Source organism: Pygocentrus nattereri, chromosome 5 (assembly GCF_015220715.1).
Source record: "Pygocentrus nattereri isolate fPygNat1 chromosome 5, fPygNat1.pri, whole genome shotgun sequence".
Taxonomy (NCBI): domain Eukaryota; kingdom Metazoa; phylum Chordata; class Actinopteri; order Characiformes; family Serrasalmidae; genus Pygocentrus; species Pygocentrus nattereri.
In genome coordinates, this window is record NC_051215.1 from 19853420 (window position 1) to 19880408 (window position 26989).

A 26989-nucleotide genomic window follows, 5' to 3' on the forward strand; every position below is an offset into this window, starting at 1 on the left:
CAACTCGGACACAGACAATTTATTTACCACCCAGAACCACCAGAGAACCTACACTAGTCTTCTGAGTTTATATGGAATGTTGATCATGGAAAATAGTGGAAAATCTGGAATAATAAATTAATAAGTTTTCTTTGGGGACTATTTTGCAGCAGAGTGCCCTGCATGTATCCCTCCACCATGAATGGAGTTTAAGCTCTCTATATCATATCATAAAACAGCATCTCAGACATCAGGCAGTGAATTCATAACCATTTCATGTAGGAACTTCCTGTCAGGGAGCTTTTAGAGGTGGATGTCTGGTTCTTTTCATCTCAATTTTAATTTAATTGTGGAACAAGGGTGTTTTACTTTGAAAGTAAAAATAATTTGTCATCACATGACCAGGAATTCTTATTATGTTCTTACCACACATTCAAAATACTAACTGAAATTGTGTTAATTTCCAATATTTGTGAATATTGGGTCATACATTTTACTAAGCATAAGTTGGATTTGTTTGTTCTTGTTTTCAATAAAAGGATGATTTTGAGAAAATGAGATGTTATGGTGCTATGATACAACTGCGCATTGTGGTCATATGGCAAAATACCACACTTAATTATAAAAAAAATCAAATATTTCCATTATTCAAACAATTTTAAATAACTAATTAATTAATAAGTAATAATTAATGCAATAGAAGGTTAACTGGGTGTGTTCAAACTTGTATGTACGGCTGTGAGCGGACCGTTACGCAGGTCCATCGTGCTCTCAATCAGAGCTCACTGTTTTCTCAGGATCTGATCTGGGGCTTTAAGGACAGATGTCTCTTACCCAACAAAGCCGCTTGCAGGCCTTCTGTGTGGAGCCATTAATGCATCAGAGACCATAGCTTCCTCAGAAATTCCTTTGTCTTGAGCTAATGGAAGAGGAACTGAAGCACCCGCTGTTGAACAGAATGTATTTTTCCCAATGTATGGAGGGCAGAGACAAACCAGAAGACTCACGATCCCTCGACTGACCCCCAGCCAGAGGCCACACACACAAATGCTGCACACACAGGCAGTAATAACGTTGCATTTATACAGCGGATTTTACAAGGTTGCTTTACAACAACAGCCTCAAAAAATAAAAGAAGCAGAGGCGAAGGAACGACTGAAGCTGGGCCTGTCATGAAATTATAGCAGATTAACTGCCAATAAACTCAACCCCTGGCAGAAATGATGGGACCACCACACTCTGAGGATGTTCACCCAATTGACTGACATCACAGCGAAAACACAAATAAAATCTTTTTTTGTTTAACAGCTGAACATTCTGGCTTCATGAAACACCTCAAACAAGTGGAATTAAATTGTTTTAATTAAGGGCATATCCTTTCCCCAGATCAAGTAGAAGAAAATATTATAAATTATATTATTATAAAAATTACAGAATCGCTAATTGTTGAGGAAAAATTCATGGAACCAACAACCAAAGAACACAGTAAGTTGCTGCTCCTCCTTGAGATTTTATGCCTGCCTGAAATTTTTATTAAGGACGTCATTAATAAAATACTTTTCTACACCAAGTGGGTTCGAACTTTTTTCCAACAGCAGCTGACGGATCTGCCGTGCAGAATGGAGCCTCGTCATGGCCCAAAACACCCTGCATGTATCCATCCACCATGAACATAGTTCTCTAAACTATCATAAAACAGCATCTCAGTCATCGGGTAGGAACCTCATGTAGGAACTTTCTGTAAGGGAGCTTTTAGAGCTGGACGTCTGGTTCCTATCACCACCACTGTGAACAGTTCTGACTCGGTAAGTTTCATACCAAACCACTCTGAACAATTTAATTATGTAGAAATTGTGAAGAATTGGTGGAGTTCCACTTTAATGGTTTCTCAGTGCAACTAAATGCTAAAGTAGAAGATCTTGGTGTAATAGTGGATGCTAATTTTAATTAAAACCTACAGAGAAATGAGTTTGGGGGAGTATCATGCCTGAAGCCCCTCTTTCTTTCAATATAACGCCCTATACATTCATATCCTCACCTTCCATCCTCTTTAAGGACTCCTGGCCAGCTAAAAAAATCCATATTAAATGTTCAATCGGATTGAGATCCTGGCTGTATACTGGTTGTCACTGAGTTGATAAGTCTCTCCTGAAGAGACATCATCTTCCTTAAAAATGACATCACCAAACCCATTTTCTCTCAATGGAAAGAGAAAAGTGTCCAGCACCATCTCCTCAGCCAGTGTAGATATATGATTCATCACTGAGCATTGCATTCATCCAAACATACACACTTCTAAAAAGATGGCTCTTCAAGGGTTCGTTAATAAAGACAGTGGTTCTATACAGAACCATGAACACTCAGATAACCATCTGCATGCTTCAACTGTTCTTTGCATGGTGACAATGTTCTTCAGATTGATGTATCTGTTTCTATATAGCACCAAAAAGGCTTCCTCTATCGTTACAACCTTGATATCGTAACAGTAGATTAGCCCTTTTTAGTGCTTTATAGAACCATTTACAACACATTCTCAATCAATCGTAAGAACTTCATGATGCAAAAAAACCCTTTAATCTGGCATAGGGTTCTTTGAGAGTTCATAGTTATATATGGAACCATTTTCTTTACTAAACACCAGAACTTGTTTTAAGAGTGTAGCAGAACTCTTTTGGTGCTATAAAGAACCATATAGAACACACCATACATAGTACCATTAAGCATGCAAAGGGTTCTTTGTGTTCATGTAGAACACCCGTCTTTACTAAAGAAATCTTAAAGAGCCATATTTTTAAAGAGTTTAGTTAAGAGACCATGAGAAGACCTGAGGTTAGAGGGGGGGGGGGGCGGCTCTAAAGATGAAGGAACTTCAACAGAGGCCATAACACAGAGGGCTTTAAAAGCAGTGAATACCAGAGTTTACTGGTGAGCAGTGCAGCTGAGTGAAAATGGGGTGGGGGGTGAGCAGATTGTTTTGTTGTTAGTGAGCACCAGGGTAATGCTTGATCTGAAGCTGGGAAAAGGCCAAGACGGAGTCTTAATGTGGGCATCATCAGAGCTTGAGGTGGAAATGTGGAGGTCATGTTTGTGCTGACATATCTGGATACCGTCAGCATAGCAATGGAAACTGAAACTGTAGATAAAATGGCAAAGTGGCAATGTAAACTGAGAAAAAAAGTGGGCCAGAACAGATCCTTGAGGAACCCCTTGAGTAACAAATGTGGTACATGATAAATTTCTGTCTATCTGTGAAATATGATTTGAAACTATCTAGGGCTGTTCCTGAGTTCTCGATAGAAGAGATGGGAGAAAGATACATCATTATTCACTGTGTTGGAAGCACAGTTGAGGTCTACAGGGCGAACAATGTTAATGGCGCAAACAGAAGGTCATTTATAACTTTTAACAGTGTGGACTCAGGTCTACTCTGTGTCTGGAAACCTGATTGAAATGGCTTGTAAAGACTGAATATATTTCTAATTACTTTTGTGAATTCTGTTCCCAGCTGTTCAACAATGAGACGTAAGCAGGAGCTCTGGCTGTCCGTACGAGGGTAGGGTAATAACAGCTATCGTGATCTGTATGGTGTCATGGGTCATGGCACCATGGTTCAGGATTGGTCTGTCTGGTCTGTATTGTTGCACTGTGAGCTCAGATTATCAGGGCATTGCATATCATGGCATAACTGGTCTAAGAGAATTCCAATGTGGTTGTGACATGGACGATGATACGCTGGAATCATCTGAGGCATGTTAGGAGATACTCCGTACAGACAGCAGGCCTAATTTTTCTACCCCTCTATACCACTCAACACATCGCTGACCTCTTGCTCAATACTAGCAGGACACAATGCAATTTTACCATTTGCAGAGAAGCTCATTCATGCATTTTGTCCAGCAGAGTTGATCACTGTAATGATCTTTTTACTAGGCTTCCACAGAAAACAATCCATCCTCTGCAACTCATACAGAACGCAGCACCACCGATCCTCACAGCACCAACACAGAGAGCTTTTGATTGATGTCTTGGTTAAACATCTAGTACAGAGTCCTGTTGTAGTTCTTTAGTAGTTCTAAACATAGTTCTTTAGTAATGAAAATGGTTCTATATAGAGCCATGACCACTCAAAGAGCCCTTTGCATGATTAAATGTTTTTATTGCCTTGTGAAATGGTTCATCAGACTGATGGAGAATGTGGTGTAGATGGTTCTATATAGAGCCATTTTGAAAAAGATTCTCCATCAATCAGAAGAACCATTTCACCATGCAGAGAATGTTTTAAGCTTTTGGGTACTCATGGTTCTAAATATACACATTTACTTTACTAAAGAACCCTTGAAGAACCATCTTTTTAAAGTGTGTATTCACTCTGAAGTTCTGCTGAGCTGATGTATGTGGATAATCCAGAATTCTGTTATGCTCATTTACTTGATCCTGAGTGTCTGAACTGTATATACCTGAATAAGTAAAAGAGGAAAGGATTAACTTCACAGATCTGAGAAGTAAATGAAGTGAAGCCTGACAGATGAACCTTTGCTGACACAATGAAGCACAAATTTAAAAGGCAAAATAAAGAGGAAGTTTATAGAGCGATCCATTCTTCTACTGTCAGAAATAATCCTGAGATGGAGTCTGAATGAGAGAACAGGCACCATCAAAGGCTGTGTAGACCAGAGAGATAAAGACACAAGCTGCTTTCATAGAGTGTCAGACAGCACCATTAGTCAGGTGCTCTGTACTGTTTCTGTCAGCAGAACAGTGTGTGGAACGCTGTGTAGCTTGTGGTTCCACCCATCCCAGCTAGTAAGCTCCCTCAGCTGAAGAGCCATGTCAGTCTGAGAGAATTTATAACCACACGCATGCACACAGACATACACAGACAACGTTCACAGCATCTCCTTCAGCTGAAAGCTGACTGTGTGGGTCGAGTTTTGGATCTGAGGGAGTAAATGAGCAGCATGCAAGAGCTTATATAGACTCTTCAGACACTCCGAGAAGCCAGACACGCAAATGTCACCGACTGTTTCGCTATTCATTGTTTTCCTCTCTGCATATCTGTACAATCAATCAATCAATCAATCAATCAATCAATCAATCTCATGCCTAGTCAGAACATGTGGAGTTTCAGAAAGGTTTAATTAATATAGAAACTGCAGGTGGCCTTTTCTAAGCCCCACCCACTGTGCAAAGGTGACAAAAGTTAGAAGCAAAAAAAAAATTTCAGAAGCAAAAGAACAAAAAATATAATCAGAAAAATCAGCAAACAGAAAATCTTAAAGCAAAAATCGGCAAGATGAGAAATGCACAGCAGAACGTCAAAATGAGAGAGAAAAATGAGCAGAAATCTTTCGGAAAAAAATCACTGGATTTAACTAATTATTTGCTTTTGCAACATATTCTGGACAGTTGATGCTTAATATTCTTCCTGTGAATAAATTGGAGCACCATATTTGAACAACCTAAAAAAAGCAGCTGGATAATCAAAATCATTATCTATATCATTGATACAATCAGAAATAGTAAGTATAGAACCTATCAATGATATTAATTGTGCAGAACAGAACAGAACTTTGTAACAGACTAAACAGGTAGAATGTAATATGTGACTTGCAGAACTGGGTCTTTATTAGCTCATTATTTTACAAAAAAATAATAATTGCCGTTTTATGCAGTTCATTTTAGGTAAAATCCAAAACTAGCTTTAGATGTTTTATGTAAGTGACCACAGGCAGGCAAACGTGGCAGATTCAGCAGCTCTGCATGACCTCAATTTTGCGCTCACAGCTAGGGGCCTCTGATTGGGTGGATTTTTTTCCTGGAAGGCAACCAATGTTTCATGAACTTGCTTTAGTATTAGCAGGTCACACTTCCATGAATCTGCATGTTTCATGTGCAATACACTTAAGAGTAACCTGGGGCATTTCATTTACAAGCAACATGGAAAGCGTAGTCATGAGCGGCAATCCACGGGGTCCAAGCACATTTTCACAGGTAGGCCCCAATATTATAATTAGTTATGGTGTCAACATAAAGCAGTGAGTAAATTTCATAACCATGGCAACAGAAGCAAGCATTTAGCTCTTTTTACAGCTGTAAAAACAGACAATGCCTATACAATTTATTAAAAGACATTCTTTACTGTCATTGCACAGGGTACCACGAAATCCTCAAATCAGGAGAGCATAGCATAAAATGTATACAATTTTAATGTGGAAAAATAACCTGATAACAGAGCTTGTAAGCTGCCTGTAGATGAGTCCAGTCAAATCAAATGAAATGCCTATCTGGTGTGACATCACAAACACAACTAACTGGCAGGCTGCCTCACTACGTTCTGTGTTCAATCCTCAAACCAGAAAAAGATATGCTGTTTAAGGCCTGAGCCTCAATTTCTATGTAATAATCACAATTAAAATCTGCCATAATAGCAGCAAGAAAAATCACAAATACAAGCCCAATTCCAATGAAGTTGGGACGTTGTGTAAAACATAAATAAAAACAAAATACAATGAATTGCAAATCCTTTTCAACCTATACAATGAATACACTACAAAGACAAGATATTTAATGTTCAAACGGATAAACTTTGTTTTTTGCAAATATTCACTCATTTTGAATTTGATGCCTGCAACACGTTCCAAAGAAGTTGGGACAGGGGTATGTTTACCACTGTGTTACATCACCTTTCCTTTTAACAACGTTTAAGCGTTTGGGAACTGAGAAACTGTTGGAGCTTTGTAGGTGGAATTCTTTCCCATTCTTGCTTGATGTACAACTTCAGTTGCTGAACAGTCTGGGGTTTCCGTTGGCATATTTTGTGCTTTATAATGCACCACACATGGGAAGCATTGATAACAATCAATGGGAGACAGATCTGGACTGCAGGCAGGCCAGTCTAGTACCCGCACTCTTTTACTACGAAGCCACATTGTTGGAACACGTGCAGAATGTGGCTTGTCTTGCTGAAATAAGCAGGGACATCCCTTAAAAAGACGTTGACACTCACCTGTTTCCAATTAACTTGTTCACCTGTGGAATGTTCCAAACAGGTGTTTTTTGAGCATTCCTCAACTTTCCCAGTCTTTTGTTGCCCCTGTCCCAACTTCTTTGGAACGTATTGCAGGAATCAAATTCAAAATGAGTGAATATTTGCAAAAATCAATAAAGTTTATCCGTTTGAACATTAAATATCTTGTCTTTGTAGTGTATTCATTGTATAGGTTGAAAAGGATTTGCAAATCATCGTATTCTGTTTTAATTTATGTTTTACACAATGTCCCAACTTCATTGGAACTGGGGTTGTAGATATTTTCACCAAATTGTTCAGCCCCAGAAGGGATGCCGACCTATTGACCCCTTGGATCCTTAGTAAGAGCCCAGTGCGTGGGTGCTGGTCCACCCAGATGATTCACTGCCCTCAAATTCCCACTAGTTTCAACAGTGTCCACTTCCCGAATGAGGCGTTTATTAATTCCAGGCAATCTTGTCTTGGTTCTGGGCTGAATGAGTTCCAACACCCACCAGACATGAACACAGAGAGAAAACTGAACTAAAAAGAACAGGAGAGAGAACAAGAACAAAGTACCTTCTGGGTGCACCATCCTCATGAGGTTGGATGACCACCACCTTGACCGTGACAGAAGTGCGCAGCAGGTCGATCATCTGCTCGTGAGTGAGCGTCGCCACGGCCACCTTGCAGATCTCCACTAGCCGGCTGCCCTGCCGCAGACCCGCTTTCCAGGCATAGCCAAAGGCCTCCACATCAGCCACGATGCCCTCAAAGTTGACATGGAAGCCCAGCTGCCCCAGGCTGTTCCGCCGTAATGTCATCTCCACCGTCTCGCAGCCTCTTGTGACGGTCTGACACCACACACACACACACACACACAACAGAAGAGTAAGAACACACAGAACACCAACAACAGAGTAAAAGGAAAAGAGGTGAGGGATCAAGCTTTTCAACAAGGAGGTCATGTGGAGTCAACAAAGAGTTTCCTATATAAGGAAATGGAGCTCTTCACATCTGCCTGTGGTGTTGGTGGAAGGAAGTATAGATACACAAGAGCATCTCAAAAAAGCCACAAGAGATGGAAAGCCAAAAACAGAACGCCCAGCAACATCCGAATCCAAACAGAGTTGGAAGCACGAGTTTATGTTTCCTTAATCCAAAGAGTCCTACATATGGAAACCAATAAGAGGGCAAACAACAGAGTCAACAGAGCTGCAGACAGAGGAGAGGAGATGCTCATTACTCAGATCATTACAGCCTTGCTGTTCACAACGTACAGCTTGCAGATACAAATAATATACAACTAATGGAGCCTTTAGTGCAATATGGTTCACTTTCTAATGCCAAACATGTGCAATCAATTACCATGTAATACATTGAGCTTTCAAAAAAAACATCAGCTCAGCTTTGTGTGTGACAGAAACATTTAAACAATTTGAGCAGCAATGTTTTACTAGTAGTGGGCAGTTGTGGATAGGGCTGCCCACCACTCCAGCGCAGGTATGTGTGTTCACGGCACTGATGGGTTAAATGCGGAGGCCGCTGTGTGCAAGCACAGTTGGCCAATGACTCTGAATTAAAAATTAGAGCCATGCTAAGCCTACTGTTATACCAGGGGTGCACAAACTTTGTGTCATAGGGATTGGAAGTGCAAAGGAAAACAGTATACAAAATAAAGAAGGTAGAAGATTTCAAAAATGGTTTTACATTACATTTTGATAAAATCTTTAGAAAATACAATTTTAAAGGAAAATAAGAATTTCATAATAAGATGATTCTTTATTATTCCCACAATGAGGAAACTCTTAATTATTAAATATAGTATTAAATACAGTATAAAATGTTTATTTTCTCACTGGTTGAGAGGATCAAGTTTCTGGCAGGTGAAAGCAAATGTCCTATGGGCCTTTCGACAACACTTCGGGCAGCCCTGAACTAAACAGAATTCAATAAATTGGCCTGACAACACTGTAGCAACCACCTTGGATACGATAGCAACCACTGAGCAACAATCTAAAATATCATAGCAACCACCTAGGAACCAACTAACAACTGTCTTAGCAACCAGCTGGAATACGACAACAACTGCATACTTCCGGGTTGTGAGAGATACGCTGGCGCGTTTGGCTGCCGCTTCTCCCCCGGTGATAAAGTTTTTATGTATTCGGTTTTTCTACTTGCTGTGTGAAAAAGTGCTGCGAAACCCAACACATTTTATCAAACTTTGTACTGGATTTACTGTAATATGAGCCTTATGGATTTCTCCTTGTGGCTCTGAGCTCTATACTTAGTGTGGAGCGTCTGTGACTGTGCTTAACACCTACTGAGTATACCTGTGTTGCTCGTGCTTTGTGGATTATTTTGGGATTATTCTCTGGCATTTACCCGACTGTTACGGCTGCAACTTCCATTGTGGCCATATCATGACGGCGAGGAGAATAAGGTACTCTTTTGGTGAACTTTTTACGTTCCGAAACACACAGTGCAAAACTCCTGCTCCTTTATTGACCCATCGTCACCTTGGTATTTTGCGACGACCTAAATATTGTCATCGGGGTCTTGGTCAGACTTTTAACTATTATCAGCACCCCAACAATATTCCCTCACTCTGGGCATCGTACTGCCGTAAATCTTCCCAGGCGACGGCAGGCTCAACTGATCACATAAATAACCGGAAACTATGTTACGTATCTACAACATCTCTACACGCCCCAAGCACTGATCATACTCTTAAATGTGCTCTGTTCAATGTTCCTTAAATAATAAGGCAACGTTTGTCATTGATATTATCCTGGAACATGACATTGACCTGCTCTGTCTCACGGAAACCTGGCAGCGGCCCAATGAGTATTTCTCGCTCAATCAGACTCTGCCTCCACATTATCAATACGCGGATAAATCTCGTTTAACTGGTCCAGGTGGATGACTTGCGGTGGTGTACAGATCTGGCCTTAAAGGTAAAACAGTTTTAATCCCAAATATAACATTTTGAGTGTTTGGCACTGTTGGTCTCTACAGGTAAAGCTGTATTGGTTTTGCTTATCTATCGTCCTCCAAAAACTGTTTTTTATGGTAGAATTTTCTGAGCTGTTATGGAGATGCTCAGTCAGAGTCCGGTACCTGATTGTTTAGATCCTGATTTGCTAGTGACCCATTATGACGAAACACTGTCACATATTTTAAATCACCTGGCACCTCTAAGAACACACTTGTTTACATTTCCTCAGCCTGCTCCCTGGTATACTGCTGAGCTGCGCAAGCTGAAAGCTGCTTGAACGTCTTGCAAACAGAACTGGCCTGACTATGCATGCCCTTGCTTACAGTGATCATGTTTTGTTTTATAAGGAAAAACTACAGGAAGCTAAAACACTATATTATTTTAATGTTATTCATGGTGCTAGAGCTCTCTTTTCAATGGTCAATAAGTTATAGAGCCCTGTGAAAAGTTTCCCTATGGTTCCCTCGGCTGAACTCTGCTCTCGGTTCGTGAACTTTTTCAATCATAAAATACATACAATTTACTCTCAGTTTCAGCCTACTGCAACTACCCTAAAAATTCCACAACTATTTTCTCAGTTCAGCAGCAGCTATTTTTCTATGTTTAATACTGTAAACTGTGTATGTTTCACAGATTATTAATTTCTCAAGGGCAATTACATGTCAATTAGACCCCTTGCCAACGCAGCAGGTGAAAGCCTGTTCTCCATTAATCTGTCCTCTTATTACCAGGGTTATCAATGCTTCACTTAGCTCAGGAATGGTCCCAGCTTCTCTGAAACTGCCAGCTATTACTCCAGTTCTCAAGACGCCTGGCTTAGATCCTGAGAATCTCACAAATTATAGGCCCATCTCTAATCTCCCATTCCTTGCTAAACTGTTGGAGCGTACAGTAGCTGCTCAGTTAACAGAACATATTGTATCATGTGATCCGTTTGAGGTCTTTCAATCAGGATTTAGGAGGAATCACAGCACAGAAACTGCTCTTGTTAGGGTTGTCAATGATTTGCTGATGTCAGCTGACCAAGGACTGCTGAGTCTGCTTGTCCTATTGGACCTTACTGCAGCATTTGATACAGTGTGTCATAGCCTTTTACTAACTCGTCTCAAAAATATATTTGGCATAACTGGTACTGCATTAGCTTGGTTCCAATCATATCTTTCTGGTAGGGAGCAGTTTGTTTCAATGGGAAGTTTTCGATCTGACACATGCTCCTTGTCACATGGAGTCCCCCAGGGCTCTGTTCTTGGGCCCCTGCTTTTTATTTTGCACATCCTTCCTCTTGGTAACATCATTAGACATCATGGGCTGCAGTTTCACTGTTTTGCTGATGATGTCCAGATATACATTTGTACAAAGCCTTCTCACAGCTTGCCACCTAGTGCCTTGCTGAATTGCTTAACCGACATGAGGGCTTGTCTGGTGGAGAACTTCCTGAGCCTGAATAATAAAAAATCCGAAGCCATCATAATTGCTTCTCCTGCAACAGCCAGGAGGCTTAGTGACACTACTGTCTGTATCCCTGGTTTTGTTGTCTCTACTTCTACACAAGAGAGAAATCTTGGAGTAATTTTTGATTCTACATTATCATTTGAATCACACATTAACAACACATGTAGGACAGCCTTCTACCATCTTAAAAATATTTCTAGGATTCGCCCTTTTCTCTCTTTCACTGCTACTGAGACCATAGTCCATGCAACTTCCAGGCTTGACTACTGCAATGCTCTGCTGTCTGGCCTCCCTGCTTGGGCTTTGAGCAGGCTGCAATATGTGCAGAACTCTGCTGCTAGGGTGCTGACCCACACACAATCTTGGGAGCATATTACTCCAGTCCTTAGTCGTCTCCAATGGCTTCCAGTGAAGTACCGTATACAGTACAAATTACTTGTGTTGATGTTTAAATCATTGCATGACCTTGCCCCATCTTACCTAAGAAGTCTACTTCAATCTTATACTCCAGTGCGTACTCTTCGGTCCTCTAGCCTCCACTTGCTTGAGGTCCCACATTTTAAGCTAAGCACCATTAGAAATAGAGCATTTTGTGTTGCGGGTCCAAAGCTGTGGAATGGTCTTCCTGATGAACTGTGAGCTTGTTCATCTGTTGATGTTTTTAAATCCTGACTCAAAACTCATCTTTTTAAACTAGCATATGGTTGATATTATGTGTTTGTGTTTATGGTTATGTATGTGTCTATGTATGTATGTATGTATGTATATGATCTTACTTTTTATGTACATTTTTTCTTCTTTTATTATCTATTGTACAGTGTCCTTGGGTCGCTTGAAAGGCACTTTTAAATAAAAATGTATTATTATTATTATTATACTGGCACTGCAACTAAAACAGCTACCTAAGACACCTTATCGACCACCTAGCAAGTGCCTAAGGTACCATAACATCAACCTACCGACACCCTAGCAACCACCTGGAACTGCTGTTCCACCTGGAAACACCTGAGGTACCACAGCATCAACTACCAATAGCCTAGCAACCACCTGGAACTGCTGTTCCTCCTGGAAGCACCTGAGGTACCACAGCACCAACTATCAATACCCTAGCAACCACCTGGAACTGCCAAGCAGCTGCTGGTAATGCCCATGTCTAAACATTCCCCTCGATTATAATTATCGATAATTATTTATTTCATCAGTAGCACTGATTCAGTTCTAGAGGTGAATGTATTTATGAAATCAGAAATTTAGTCCAGTGTAAATGAGTGTGACTGTGTAATTTCCAACACAAAATTATGAATTCTGCCTCTCAAATTGCAGAGAATAGCTAAGCTGTGTTTGAACTGATTTTCAAGGCCAGGCCAGGAGGACTGTGGGAGTCCGAATGTGTGGGAACTGGGAATTAGCTCAGTTGAGGTTTGATCCCCCTAAACCCTTTACTCTAATGGACTGAGACAGTCAGAGAGGGTCAGGTCACTGTACACTCAGATACAAAAGAAATTGATGAAACTAATCAGAGGGAATCAAACATTATCATAACCCCATACTAAGATGGGTCCTTCATGAACTGTAAAGCTGCACAGACAGATTAACAGCAGCTTAACACCAGCTGATTTACATATATATTGGATCTGAACCAAAGAACCTGAAGAACTGGCTACATGAATGAATACAGAACTGCTCAGAAATCCCAGTGAAACAGCGGGAAGACTGAATGAATAGTTATGACTTCCTGATCTTCGGCCATAGGGTGACTTAGCATGGCTGACCATGTGACCCATCCATTTTCATCAGTGCTCTACCCATTTTCATCATTGGTCCACCCATTTTCATCATTGGTCCACCCATTTTCATCACTAGTCTATCCATTTTTCTCATTGGTCCACCCATGTTCATCACTAGCCTATCCATTTTTATCATTGGTCCACCCATTTCCATCACTTTATCCATTTTTAGCATTGGTCCACCCATTTTCATCACTGGTCTATGCATTTTTACCTTTGCTTTATATAAAATGACTGCATAAGTTTATTACTGAAATCATGTGAATAAATAAACTGACACACAAACTAAAATGCACTTGCTGAATATATGACAGGTTTGAACTTCCATTTTTGACAGTGATCAATTAAAGCCTCACTTTAATCAGTAACTGTGACTGGTTTGCTGAGCATCTCTCCCTGCTGAGTGTCCCCAAACACAATTGCAGACACCCAGCTACAGTTTACAGTTATGAATCGAGGAGCGTGGAGGACTTCAGCTCCGGGAGAACGACTCTGCAGTCTGCTTCTGCCATAAACACTGGCTAAACTGCTAAACTGCTCTGCTGCCTGTTGTATATTGCAAGGACATTATCACATAATACAAATCACACAGAAGACTATGCTTACGACCTGCTGGACACACTTTCTACACAGCAATCATGTCATCCACAATGGTTTAAAAATGAGGGCAGAGGGTCAACACCTCTGAAAAGGTGACAATTGAAAAGGTACAAATACAAACTTTATCACCTGGAGAAACTGATTTAAGGTTCACAGTTAGACCTTAAAACCACTGCTGGAGCTTTGAGGGGAAATTTTACACTGTTTGTACCTTCATGAACGAAAAATGTACCTGAACAGAACCTTCATTTCTAATAGTGTACTTTGCAGCTGAGTTTGATTGCTGGATCGTCCAGTCAGCCTACAAGAGTTGAGGTCTCTCACTGATGGGTCACAGAGTGACTGACTGAAACCCACTGTTTAAATGTAGATGTACAAATGACCTACCCATCTTATAGAAGGAAATAAAATTTAATCTAATGAATAAATGTACGTTTACAGTCATAAAACTGTTACTGAAACGAAAACATGACCTCACCGCAGAACCTGTTGTAAGATTGCTTTAACTTATTTCAAGACGTTTTACACATCTTAAGGGTGTCTTTTTCTATTGGGAGATTTTACTTGTTTTAACAGCTTTACTTCCCAAAATAAACAAAACTGTCTGCATTATTTCTTGAAAATGGAAAGACACATTCACAAGAAAGAATTAAGTAAAATTAGGCTGCATAATCTTATAATATACCTACAACAATCTCATATCGAGAAATATTAGATATATTGACTACATTTTAGATGGTTCCACTTGCGGACATATTTTTGTACGGTGTAATTATCTAAAAGGGGGCAGTCATGGGCTGAAGGTTAGGCAACCTACCTTGTGACCAGAAATTTGCCGGTTTGATCCCCTGAGCTGACAGTATGAGGTGTCCTTGAGCAAGACACCTAACCCCCAACTGCTCCCTGGGCACCATGGATAGGGCTGTCCACCGCTCCGGGCAATTGTACTCACTGCCCCCTAGTGTGTGTGTTCACTAGTGTGTATTTGGTGTTTCACTGCACAGATGGGTTAAATGTGGAGGTGAAATTTCCCAGACAGGAGAAAATCGAGTCAGAGGGCTTGATTAGCATAGTTAATGAGAGCATCCATCCCAACACTGATCCTCACTGGCTCATCTCACATGCTAATGTATCCTGTCCTTCTGGAGAGCAGCTGGACGTTACACAGGCGCAGGACGTCATTTTGTCTTATCACATTATCTTCGTCTGCTGCCCGAACAGATGCAGCCTGTAGGGTCCCTAAGGTGAGGTGGGCTTGAGTCTGTCTGTCACAGCGCACCACACGTGCCAAGGAAGCATACAGCTAGGAGAAACAAGGACAGCCTCAGCTTGAGCTCTGACCTCCAGCATGCCGAGTTTGGAGGCCTGCTGAGAGAACAGAAGGTTACCTGCTAGAACACGAACCAGGAGAAGAGAAACTCTCATCACCACCATCTCAGTGTTTAGAGAAGAACTGCAGAAGATCAGTCGTGCTGCATGGGTTTAAAATTAAATTCAACACTTCTTTTTAATATTTTAAGGCTACGTTCTCCCAGCAGGTAAAAGTGGCCCAAATCTGATTTTCTCACCAAATCCAATTTTTTTGTTTGGCTGTTCACATTTGCTGGTGCAGAGTTTCACTGATTCAAGGTTTTAAGTGTAAAGGCCTGAAGAAAACAACAGACCCTCATAAAGCAGAGCCCATCGCTCCACCACAATTTCAGCTCTGTGTCAGTGTCCACATCCTGACACAGCGAGCTCTAATCCCTTCCTCTGTCTCCTCCTGACCATGCAGACAGGTGACATTGGAGCATTTCATAACAGCTCCTGGTCTGAATGAGGACCATCTGCTGTGGGAGCGCTGAGCTGCATCTGTGGGTCTGTGTCTGCGCCGTGCCTACGCAAAAATGACGCCAGAAAAAGACTAATCTCACTCGGTGAGGACAGCCAGGTAATCCTCAGACAGATCCCTCCCATCATGGACCCACATAGCCCAGCACACCCTGCCAGACAGCTGGCACATCTGGCAAAGGTGATGCTGAAACGCCGAGGTCTCAACCTGTAACCAGTGCTGTAATGTAAGACTCTGAGTCAAGCAAGAAGCATCGCCAATGTTTTTAACTCAACAGGACAAAGAGACTGGACTTCTGTAGTCCTCTGTTCACTCGCCTCCCAAAAAGTCTTTCTGATTCAGAATCGGCTGCCAGACTTTTAACCCAAACTAGGGAGAGAGAGCATCACTCCCATTCTAGCTACACTATATTGGCTCAATTATGCAATAGAACACAGAGGGAGTGTGTTATCGTGAAACAACATCACGACTGTGATTTGGTGGCTGTAGATCATCACAGCCGTGACGATATTGGCGATAAACTCCTACTGCTTTAATACAACAGCTAAATAAATACAGTAAGAAATTAATAAATTCGGCCATGAATGCAGCATTTAATATGTTTTAATGTTGAGTTCCTTCCTCCAAATTATAGTTCCTTACCAACAAGCACGTCAGAGTAACAAGCTCTGCCCACTCACTGCACAGCTGGCAGTTCTCCAGTTCCTTACACTAAATTCCCAAACTGTTGTCACCACTGAGCAGCCTTTCTGCATTTTATTGGGTCAGTTTTATGGTTCAGTCTGATTTGGTTAGACTCTGAAGATCAGATGACATGTTTGGCGAATGGTATTGGGTTAATTTCTGGCTGATTGCAGGTTGTTTAGCTGTTCTTTTGTCACAGCTGCCAACTGAAAAGCTGCTCAGTGGTGACAACAGTTTTGGAATTTAGTGTGGTCTCATCCTCAGAGTCGGACCAAATTGGCTGTTGGCCAAATGTGATCTTAAAAGTGTCCGTTTACTGTTTGTGGCAAAGTAAGTCTTGAGCATCCCCTACAGCTGTCAAAGTCATTGCTTAGCAACAGCGTGACAGCGGAGTGATACTTGATGTTTATGAAAAGCCTGTGATGTTACGGTGAAATAACAACACAGTTAGAACACCTCTCAACCAATCAGCTCGTGTGTCCGGAACTAACTCTTATATAATGTCTTTTAGAACTAATTTTAGAACTAAATTTAGTCTGTCTGCTGGTACATAAACCCCAAAGTTGCTGTCCTTCAGGAGCTCTCAGGTCCTCCACAGTGAGTCTGTTAGAAATTCTTAAAGTCCCCTAAAACAAATTCAGGGAGGCAGCCTTCATCCTCTATGCACACAAACTGGAACAGTGTACCATAAAGCTTCAAAGAGTTTCAGTTCACACTGTCTACATACATGACTATATAATAAAGCTTCACAAATGTTTCTGAGCAAGTGAAAACATCTTCAGTTGAGTCAATATATCACATTCTTTTCTTACTATGAGACTTTTGTAAGAGTATTATGAGATTATTTGACTAATTTCTAGACATTATTACCTGTTTTCAGCCATTATATGAGGTGACATTATATGAGGTGACACAATAAGACACATTCACCACATAGAATGACCGAAAACAAGAAAGATGATCTTTATAACTCTCAAAATATTAGATTTATTAAAATATTAGATATACTGACAAGGCGTTTTCACTCACTAAGGTCTTTTTTTTGCAGTGTATGCTTGCTTTTTTTCACTGTTACTGTAAGGATGCACCAAATATTTTGGTTGAAAATGGTAAAATTGGCACTTCAAACAGTTTGTATAGCAATAGAGTCTTTGCAAATGAAAATGACTTACAGTGCATCACAAAAGTAAGTACACCCCTCACATTTCTGCAGATATTTAAGTATATCTTTTCAGGGGACAACACTGACACAATGACACTCTGACACAATGAAAAGTAGTCTGTGTGCAGCTTATATAACAGTATAAATGTATTCTTCCCTCAAAATAATTCAATATACAGCCATTAATATCCAAACCACCGGCAAAAAAAGTGAGTACACCCCTAAGAGACTACACCCCTAAATGTCCAAATTGAGCACTGCTTGTCATTTTCCCTCCAAAATGTTGTGTGACTCGTTAGTGTTACTAGGTCTCAGGTGTGCATAGAGAGCAGGTGTGTTCAAATTTGTAGTATAGCTTTCACATTCTCTCATACTGGTCACTGAAAGTTCCAACATGGCACCTCATGGCAAAGAACTCTCTGAGGATCTTAAAAGACTAATTGTTGTGCAACATGAAGATGGCCAAGACTACAAGAAGATTGCCAACACCCTGAAACTGAGCTGCAGCACAGTGGTCAAGATCATCCAGTGTTTTAAAAAAGCAGGGTCCACTCAGAACAGACCTTGTGTTGGTCGTCCAAAGAAGCTGAGTGTACATGCTCAGCGTCACATCCAAATGCTGTCTTTGAAAGATGGGCGCAGGAGTGCTGTCAGCATTGCTGCAGAGATTGAAGAGGTGGGGGGTCAGCCTGTCAGTGCTCAGACCATACGCCACACACTACATCAAATTGGTCTGCATGGCCGTCACCCCAAAAGGAAGCCTCTTCTGAAGTCTGTACACAAGAAAGCCCACAAACACTGGTTCAGGTGGTCTCAAGCATGTGTGGCGGCAATAAGGTGAGGTGTTCAAAGATAAGTGTGTCATGCCTACAGTCAAGCATGGTGGTGGGAATGTCATGGTCTGGGGCTGCATGAGTGCAGCAGGTGTTGGGGAGTTACATTTCATTGAGGGACACATGAACTCCAATATGTACTGTGAAATACTGAAGCAGAGCATGATCCCCTCCCTCCGGAAACTGGGTCACAGGGCAGTGTTTCAGCATGAAAGATGACCACTGCTTTATTGAAGAGGCTGAGGGTAAAGGTGACGGACTGGCCAAGCATGTCTCCAGACCTAAACCCAATAGAATATCTTTGGGGCATCCTCAACCGGAAGGTGGAGGAGCGCAAAGTCTCGAATATCCACCAGCTCCGTGATGTCGTCATGGAGGAGTGGAAAAGCATTCCAGTGGCAACCTGTGAAGCTCTGGTAAACTCCATGCCCGGGAGAGTTAAGGCAGTTCTGGAAAATAATGGTGGCCAGACAAAATATTGACACTTTAGGAACTGTCTCTTCGGGGTGTACTCACTTTTGCTGCCAGTGGTTTAGACATTAATGGCTATATATTGAGTTAATTTTGAGGGAAGAATAAATTATATAAGCTGCACACAGACTACTTTTCATTGTGTCAAAGTGTCATTTTGTCAGTGCTGTCCCATGAAAAGATATACTTAAATAACTGCAGAAATGTGAGGGGTGTACTCACTTTTGTGATGCACTGTAAATCCAGTCAATATATCTAATATCTCTCATTTTGAGACTGCTATGAGCTTATTAAATTATTTAACTTTATTAGACTTGTTTTTTTAGTGCTTTTATTGAGTAAAATGATCTGTGTTGACAGACATGACTGTCTGTCAACACAGATAAATTTACTCAATAAAAGCACTAAAAAAACAAGTTGGCACATTTTCTACAACAAGCAACAGGCCAAAAACCGCAGACTACTGTACTAAATAGTACACTAAAACTAGTACTCCACCATTAGAATATTCATTCATTGCCTTAGTGTGTATAGTATAGTTCACTCAAAAAGCCCAAAAGTTAAAACTTAACTTGTATTTTAACAAATTTTCCTTTCAGTTTAAATATACTACCAGTATTTACACTGGATTTATGTAATGTTTGTTTCTCCATCCTGTTCAATAAACCTGGGTGAATTAAATAAGGTTTAAATTAGAAATGCTTGTAGGATTTACGTAATTCTTTTACATCACATTTCTGTATTTCTGGAGTTAACGGTTCCTTCTGTATCACAACTCAATCACTCAGCCGTGTAAATATATATATATTATATTTATGTATAATATAAAATATATTAAATTCTCAATGTTTACTGTTGTCCAGACTGTATTAAACAGTATTTGAGTCTCATTGCAGGAAACATGTTAACTTTAAAGACTAATGTGAGAGAAATAAACAGAACTTTATAGATTTCAGCCGTGATTAAACTCCCTGCTTTAGAGTTTCTATTCACTCCCAACTGAACTGCTAATGAAAGCAGATGTTTCTGTGCACAACCTACAGTTACAGAAACCACGAACGGTTGACTTGAATATTAATGGAATATTCTGCTTCACAATAAATCCCTCCCACTGTTTATTTAATCTACCGTTTGTACCCGTCACCATGGCAGCAGGCCTAGGAAGGATGGCAGCTGGCTAGTTCACTGGTGTTTGTCTAGAGTCTCTCTCGAAATAAGCGACATTAATATTTGGTCAATACATTAAAAACACAAACATAGTTAATGAGCATCACTGTTTCACTGTGATGCACTGAATAACAGCATGGGTGGAGACTGTAAACACAAACACGTTTCACGTCCATTACGCCAGCTGAAGCAGTGTCCTGGCTGATGATGCATTTCCTGCTTCTGCTTCGGATGCACTCCGACCTCCTGATGAGATTAAGTGGGAAAATCTAAAAGGTCTTATACAGTTCAGTTAAATCCGTTTGGGATTTATCCAGATTGAGTGGCTTCTAATGAAAATTAAAAAAGTATTTTTTATGTTTTTAAAATAAGTTTTATGTAAAATATCTGCTCAAAGTTTATGATGCCATAAAAAAATGTTTGAGTGCAGAAAGCAGTTCTGCATGCAGTAAAGGTCACTAGTTAGTGCAGCGTCTCAATCAGATATTCAGAAAACACTGAGTAACTCAGGCTGGGGGAAAACAGCAGGTGGAAGGGAGAGACACAGAGACAGAGGGAGAGACACAGAGACAGATTGAGAGACACAGAGACAGAGAGAGAGACCATGTCTCATACACACACTCTCACTCTCACTCACTCACACACACACACACACACACACACACACACACACACACACACACACACATATACACACACACACACACAAATGTATACACACACGGATACACACGTGTTCATTGTTTTTATTTTGATTATTATAGTGTCTTTTTAAATTGCTCTACAATTTAGCGATATTGCAATGTTTAACATTTTAAAATCTAATTTTTTTTCTTCTGAAATTCATAAAATCTAATGTGTCCGCCTCTTAAATCATTGATGTTCTGTTTAAAAATCTTTGCAAGCTTTGGCAATACAAATGTAGCATATTTGTCAGGCTAATAAAGCATCTTAAATTGAAAAATTGAAATTGAATTGAGAGAGAGAGAGAGAGAGAGAGAGAGAGAGAGAGAGAGAGAGAGAGAGAGAGAGAGAGAGAGAGAGAGAGAGAGAGAGAGAGAGAGAGCGAGCCTCAGTTTGTGGTTGTTAAAGAAATACACAACTGGACTCCACAGCTGTGAAAACGTATTCAAATAGGAGAAAAGGCAGAAGAAAGTGAAGGAGCTGAATTGAAAAGGAAATGAGGAGAAGCTCCGTTCACAACTCATCCTGAAGCATGTCATTTTGGGTGAATCTCCCGTGACCACAGGAGAGCCACAGCCTCTCATCAGGAGAATCTCTCAGACCGGTTCTCCACAGAGAGGAAGCAGCCAGCGGCGGAGAGCCACAGGCACAATACATCAGCCTAAAACCACAGAGGTCAGAATAAGTCTAAAGGACGTCTGACTGGACGAGACTGGGCAAAACCACAAAAATGTTTTAAATAAGAATTGACTTCTCACACAAACACACTTGACATGCCATTACTCAGGAAACACCACAGCTGGTGGACGAAGTGGCAGAAGAAGCCCTTAAAACATTCCTTCAAACATTCCTCAGATCCAGGGACACTTTCTAACCCAGACAGAAGAGTCTCAGCACAGCAGGAGTTTAAGGAGTGAGATTGTGAGGCCTGTGTGGGAACAGAGTCCTCAGACTCAGATAACAGAGCGGAGAATAATCCAGAAGACGGTGGAACCAGATTCAGGCCAGAACTGCCTTTGTGTATTTTTCATTTGACAATAATTAAACTTCAACTCACTCACCATCGCCACCTTTACTCCTGCTTCAGAGTCAGGAACTGTCTCTAAACCGCCTCGCTTCAGAGTTAGGAACCGTCTCTAAACATCCTCACTTCAGAGTTAGGAACCGTTTCTAAACATCCTTGCTTCAGAGTTAGGAACCTTCTCTAAACCGTTTCACTTCAGAGTAAGGAACCGTCTCAAAACCGTCTCACTTCAGAGCAAGAAAGCGTCTCCAAACAATCTAACTTCAGAAAAAATATGAAGTCATATGCAAAAGTCTTGTCAAATTCCAAGTTGTTGGTTTTCTGAGTGAAAATATGTTATACATCTTCTACAGAGAACAAACGTTCATAAGTTATAGGACATTAAGTCCCCCCCAGTATGTTAAACTCAGGAAACAGAAATTACGCACCAAAATCTACAAAAACATGCCATATTTAAGAGCCCCAGTAGAGAATATGCTCACTTATTTTCAGTATGAAAACCAGAATTTGTTGCATTTGATCCCACCCCTCTCCCCCATGCTATGTGAAGTGACCTTGGGTTTGTGAAAGGTGCTATATAAATGTAACATTATTATTATTATTTGATGTGTAAATACTGACTCTGTGGTCTGAGGATGTTCTGAAATGCTCACTGTAACATACAGGTGGCTTTCTGTGAGCCTGAGATCTGCCTGCAGCACTGAGTGTGTTCAACCAGCTCAGTCTCCTCTATGTTACAATGACAGTGATATTAATGACAGGAATATCAGTGTCTTCGTACAGTTTTCATGCATTTTCCAAAACTGGTTTTCACCATTATTGTGGACTGTTACCATGGTAACCAGACCACAAACATAGGCATGCACCGATATGGGAATTGTGGGCCGATGATGGTTTCTGGGACTTTTTATGGACGTACAGTATCTGCCAATTCTGTTATAGAAATCTTTCTGAAATGCTGAAATTGGGACTAAATCTACCTGAACCAGCATAACAGAGAAATGAAGTGTTACAAATGCAGTAAAATGAATAATGTGCAGATATTTTAGTGCAGTAACTCAGTGTCACCTGAACATTCTGCTCGTTCATTAAACACATCCGCTGATCCTGATACAACTCCGATATCATCATGCGTCCCCACTGAAAACAAGCTTACTGCATTCATAAAAGTCATAACAGGACCAACGAAGAGCCACAGCCAGGTGCTCTATTACACCAGCGCAGGTCCATCATCTCAGGCCGTCAAGCTATCTGATCCTGCACGGGAATCTGGTAAGAAGCTTATGGTAGATTTCTAGAGGCTTATGTAGAACCAATTAGAAGGCGCAGATGTGACTCGGTCACTCTCTAAGAAGTTCATAAGTTGCAGGTATGGCAGTCACAGCGAACAGACCCGCGAGAGATCGGAGTTAATCCTTAATTACAACCCGTCTACTCTCTGCTTCAATAAGCCCCTGAGATCCCAACCAAAGAAGACATCCCAGCTGAAGTGGCAGTGTGGGAATGATTAGATCTTTCCTAGGATAAGCTCACCAAAAACGGACCCAGCTTCCTTCTTCCCTCCAGGGAGGAAAATAACCAGAGAGTTTTGATTTAGGCTGATTAGAACAGCATGAGCTCTGATTAAAGTAAAGGTATGGAGTGCAGAGCTGGAGGAGCAAAGAAACAACAGAACCCATATAAACGCATTAACGTTCCTATCTGGGACAAACTTAGAAAGAGATTACTTCATTTATTTCATTGTCTCAAAAGGTCTGATCTGAGAACCAAGTATGATTTACCTGCAGTCTGAACACAGCCTCAGGGAGGCGGGACTTTCTCAGGTACCTGATATCTGTAACAGGAAATCAGGGCGGTGCTCACCTCAAGCCGCTGGACGATTTCTTTGATGTCCTCTCCGCAGTTGTCCTGCACCGAGAACATCACACATTCACCACGTTCGTAGAAAATCTTGATGCTCATGACGCCAGATGTCCAGCCGATCACGTCCCGGCAGGAGCAGTTGAAGACCACGTTCTTGGACTCCTCCTCAACGAGCACGATGAACTCGTTGGAGATGCCAAGCAGGCACTCCACGTCTGCCGACTGGCCGAAGTCCCGTGCCACCACACTCCATGTCACGGCTCCTACGCTCTGGAGGTGCGCGTCCTTCCTCGGCTTGATGCGCTCCTTCTTCTTTGCGCCCAGCGTGATAAAACTGAACTTCACAGCCGAGTCCACCGTGGCTGTGCTTGCGAAGTTCTCTGCAAGGTCTTTAAGGTACTCTTGGCGTGTCCGTGTTGCCATGGCACGAAACTTCTCCGACTTGTGTGCAGCGTTCTCACCGTTGATCACCTTGGCCAGCAGGAAGTCCCTGAAGACTGCTGACTTTGGGAAGGTCACACCTTTAGGAATAGGAGGACCAAATGGAGGCACATCTTTCGATCTAGATATAGCCACGCTGCCAGGGAAAGGGAACACAGGTAAAAATTTAGAATTAATACTTATTATCAACACAGAACAGCCAAACAAGGGTTCCCCCTTTGCACTTGATGAAGGTGGTCAATTAAAGATAAATGCTTTTGACTTAGTTAAGTCATCTGCCAATATAATTCAATCTTCTGCAGGGGACTCAGCTGGAACATCACTTTCTACACGATTTAACTGGATCTGCCAAGGATCACCATCAACAATAGCACCGTGGAATAAAAGAGAGAAACATGAGCTATTCAAACTTGTTTCACTTTCACACTCTTACAAAAAAGATGGCTCTTCAAGGGTTCCTTAGCAAACATAGTAGTTCTATACAGAACCATGAACCCTTTGCATGATTAAATAGAAAATTATTATTCAAATTGATGAAGAATAAGTTGTATATGTTTGTATATAGCGCCAGAAATAGTTCTGCTATTGTAACAATGTCAAGCTTGTACAATCTTAAAAATTCTCATTTAAGAAAAAAAAAGCATTCTTTAGTAAAGAAAATGGTTCTATACAGAACCATGAACACTCAAAGAACCCATTGCATGATTAAAGTTTTTTGCATCATTAAATGGTTTATGGAGAATGTGCTGAACCTTTTCAAAAAAGGTTCTATATAGCAATGAAAAGGGTTCTTCTGTGCTTACGATATCAAAGCTTGTTAAAACAAAAGGTGCTATATAGAACTCTTTCCAAAAATGTTCTACATAAAATCATCTACAGCACATTCTCCATCAATCTGAAGAACTATTTCTCCATGCAAAGAACTCTTCAATCATGCAAAGCATCCTTTGAGTGTTCATGTTTCTATCTAGAGACATTTTCTTTAAGGAAGAAAACTTGAAGAACCAGTGCTGCTGAAATTTTTTAAACACGTCAGTGTTACTGCAGTGCTGAGAATGACCCACCACCCAAATAGGGGGTCATTGGTCATGGGGGTCCTGACCAATGAAGAACAGGGTAACAAAGCATCAGAGAAACAGATGGACTACAGTCTGTAACTGTAGAACTATAGAGTGAAACTATACGGTCAGTGGAGCTGATAAAGTGAGTAGAAACAAGGAGGTGTTTCAATGTCATGGTCTGTGTTAATCAGTGATGGGGAAGGTCAGTGAAGGTCAGACTCTGCTAAATTCTTGTGTGGAGACCGTCTGTAAACCAGCTGATGCAGACGTTTAGACACATTGAGGTGTTCCTCTACAAATCAGTCAGAATCTCCAGCTGTCAGCTCACCTGTAGCAGACATTTTCAGTGCATGGATTGTGGACTTTGACGATGACAAAGACGTGCTGGAAGTGGGAGCGAATGTGTTTAGGAGTGAAGGGCAGGGCTCCAGGCTCCTGAAACACAACGGTGACGATATCATTTCCTATGTGTCTTTTTCTGAGCAGCTGCAGGGAGAAACAGAGAGACAGAGGGAGGAGAAACATGACAGCAATGAAAAACATTAGCATTTGATAAGGAGGTTAACACTAGAAACATGCATGATGCAAGAGTATAGGGAAGCTTTGGCCTCAGTGTGACCCACACTGGCTCTGAGTGCTCCAATAGCAACTCTGACTCATTCAGAAAAGCCAAGGATACTGCTTGAAGGAATAGACGTCATTCATAATGGTCATAATGGTTAACCATGAAACCAAACCGGTTAACCTGCCAATGAACTTTACACCAAACTAAACTTAAACCACTAACGGCTTCACTGAGGACAGAAAAAGATTCCTGCAACAGTCAGGCCACACTTGCTTTCATTCCTTGCCAAAACATCCATTAAGAACATATTCTTAATTTGTCAGGAGATATTAATGATGAGGTCAGATATAAGAGAACCCACTCGACAAAGGATAAAGTCAAAGGAGGATAAGATCCAAAACTGATTAAAAACTCCAGAGAAAACAAGTCTCCTAACAACCACCCGGAAGAGCTGGTCGACCCCAAAACTGCTGCCATCAGATAAACAGCACTTAAAGCTTTGATCTTTGAGAGAAAGGAAAAAACCCAGCTGCTTCAGATCACATCCACAGGTTTTTCTGTCCATCCTTCCACTGTGAGAAGACCACTCAGCCCATGGGTCTGAAAGGATGTGTAGCAGATCAACAACCTCATTGAGAAAAGCAGACGGACATATCAAACAGATAAGCTGAATGATGGACTGACCACCCCAGAGTCCAGACCTCATCATCCAGTAGGGGGAGCTCTCAGTGCTTTTCTTATGAAAACATGGTGAAAATTCTTAAGAGTCATGTCTTTTGTTATCCCTTGTTCAGGAAAACAATAGAACTTCCAACGAAAACATCTCGGTTTGAAGACAAAAGCACATTTTCTTTAAAGACAAAGAAATTTAGGGATTAAAGCTTACAGTACGAAACTCTGGATCTAAACACAGCTCCAATGGCACAAACCAGCTCAGCTCCACAGACTGTTATGTCAGTCATCAGATTCTCATTGGGAAGAGTGAAAAGAGTCCAGACCTCAATATCACTGAATGTTGGTCTCTAACTTTTGCACCTCCTCATGCCAAACATCCACTACACTGGACATTTTTTCCAGGTGTTCTGGCTCTACCGAAGCGGGTAGACTCACCACACTCACCTTTACGTGTTTCTACCCAACTCAGTCTTGTACTGATTGATCATTTAAACCTTTAAACGCCCAAAGTTTTATTACACACGCCTATAATCTCAGAACAGCCAGTTTGCTCTAAAGTCCGCATAGTGACTGAATAATAAGCCTTAGTGTGTAATAGGCCTGAGATTTAAAGGGGTTAAAATAATGTTTTCTTTGTTTTTCTTGTCATAAACAACAACAACAAAAAAAAAAAAGCAGCTGGCGAGGTGTATTCACTTTACGC

At 41.1% G+C, this 26989-nt stretch overlaps 1 protein-coding gene across 2 annotated transcripts in view; it reads right to left on the reverse strand.

The window, feature by feature from the left end:
- The window catches only part of LOC108441704 (signal-induced proliferation-associated 1-like protein 2), a 213688-nt gene that overhangs the window by 80304 nt on the left and 106395 nt on the right, over nucleotides 1–26989 (reverse strand). For both annotated transcript variants that reach the window (XM_017721372.2, XM_017721373.2), the window contains exons 7-9: nucleotides 25375–25532; nucleotides 23545–24121; nucleotides 7565–7839 (exon numbers count right to left, since the gene is read on the reverse strand). In XM_017721372.2, the coding sequence (XP_017576861.1) occupies nucleotides 7565–7839; nucleotides 23545–24121; nucleotides 25375–25532 (1010 nt within the window). The remainder of the gene's footprint in view (nucleotides 1–7564; nucleotides 7840–23544; nucleotides 24122–25374; nucleotides 25533–26989) is intronic.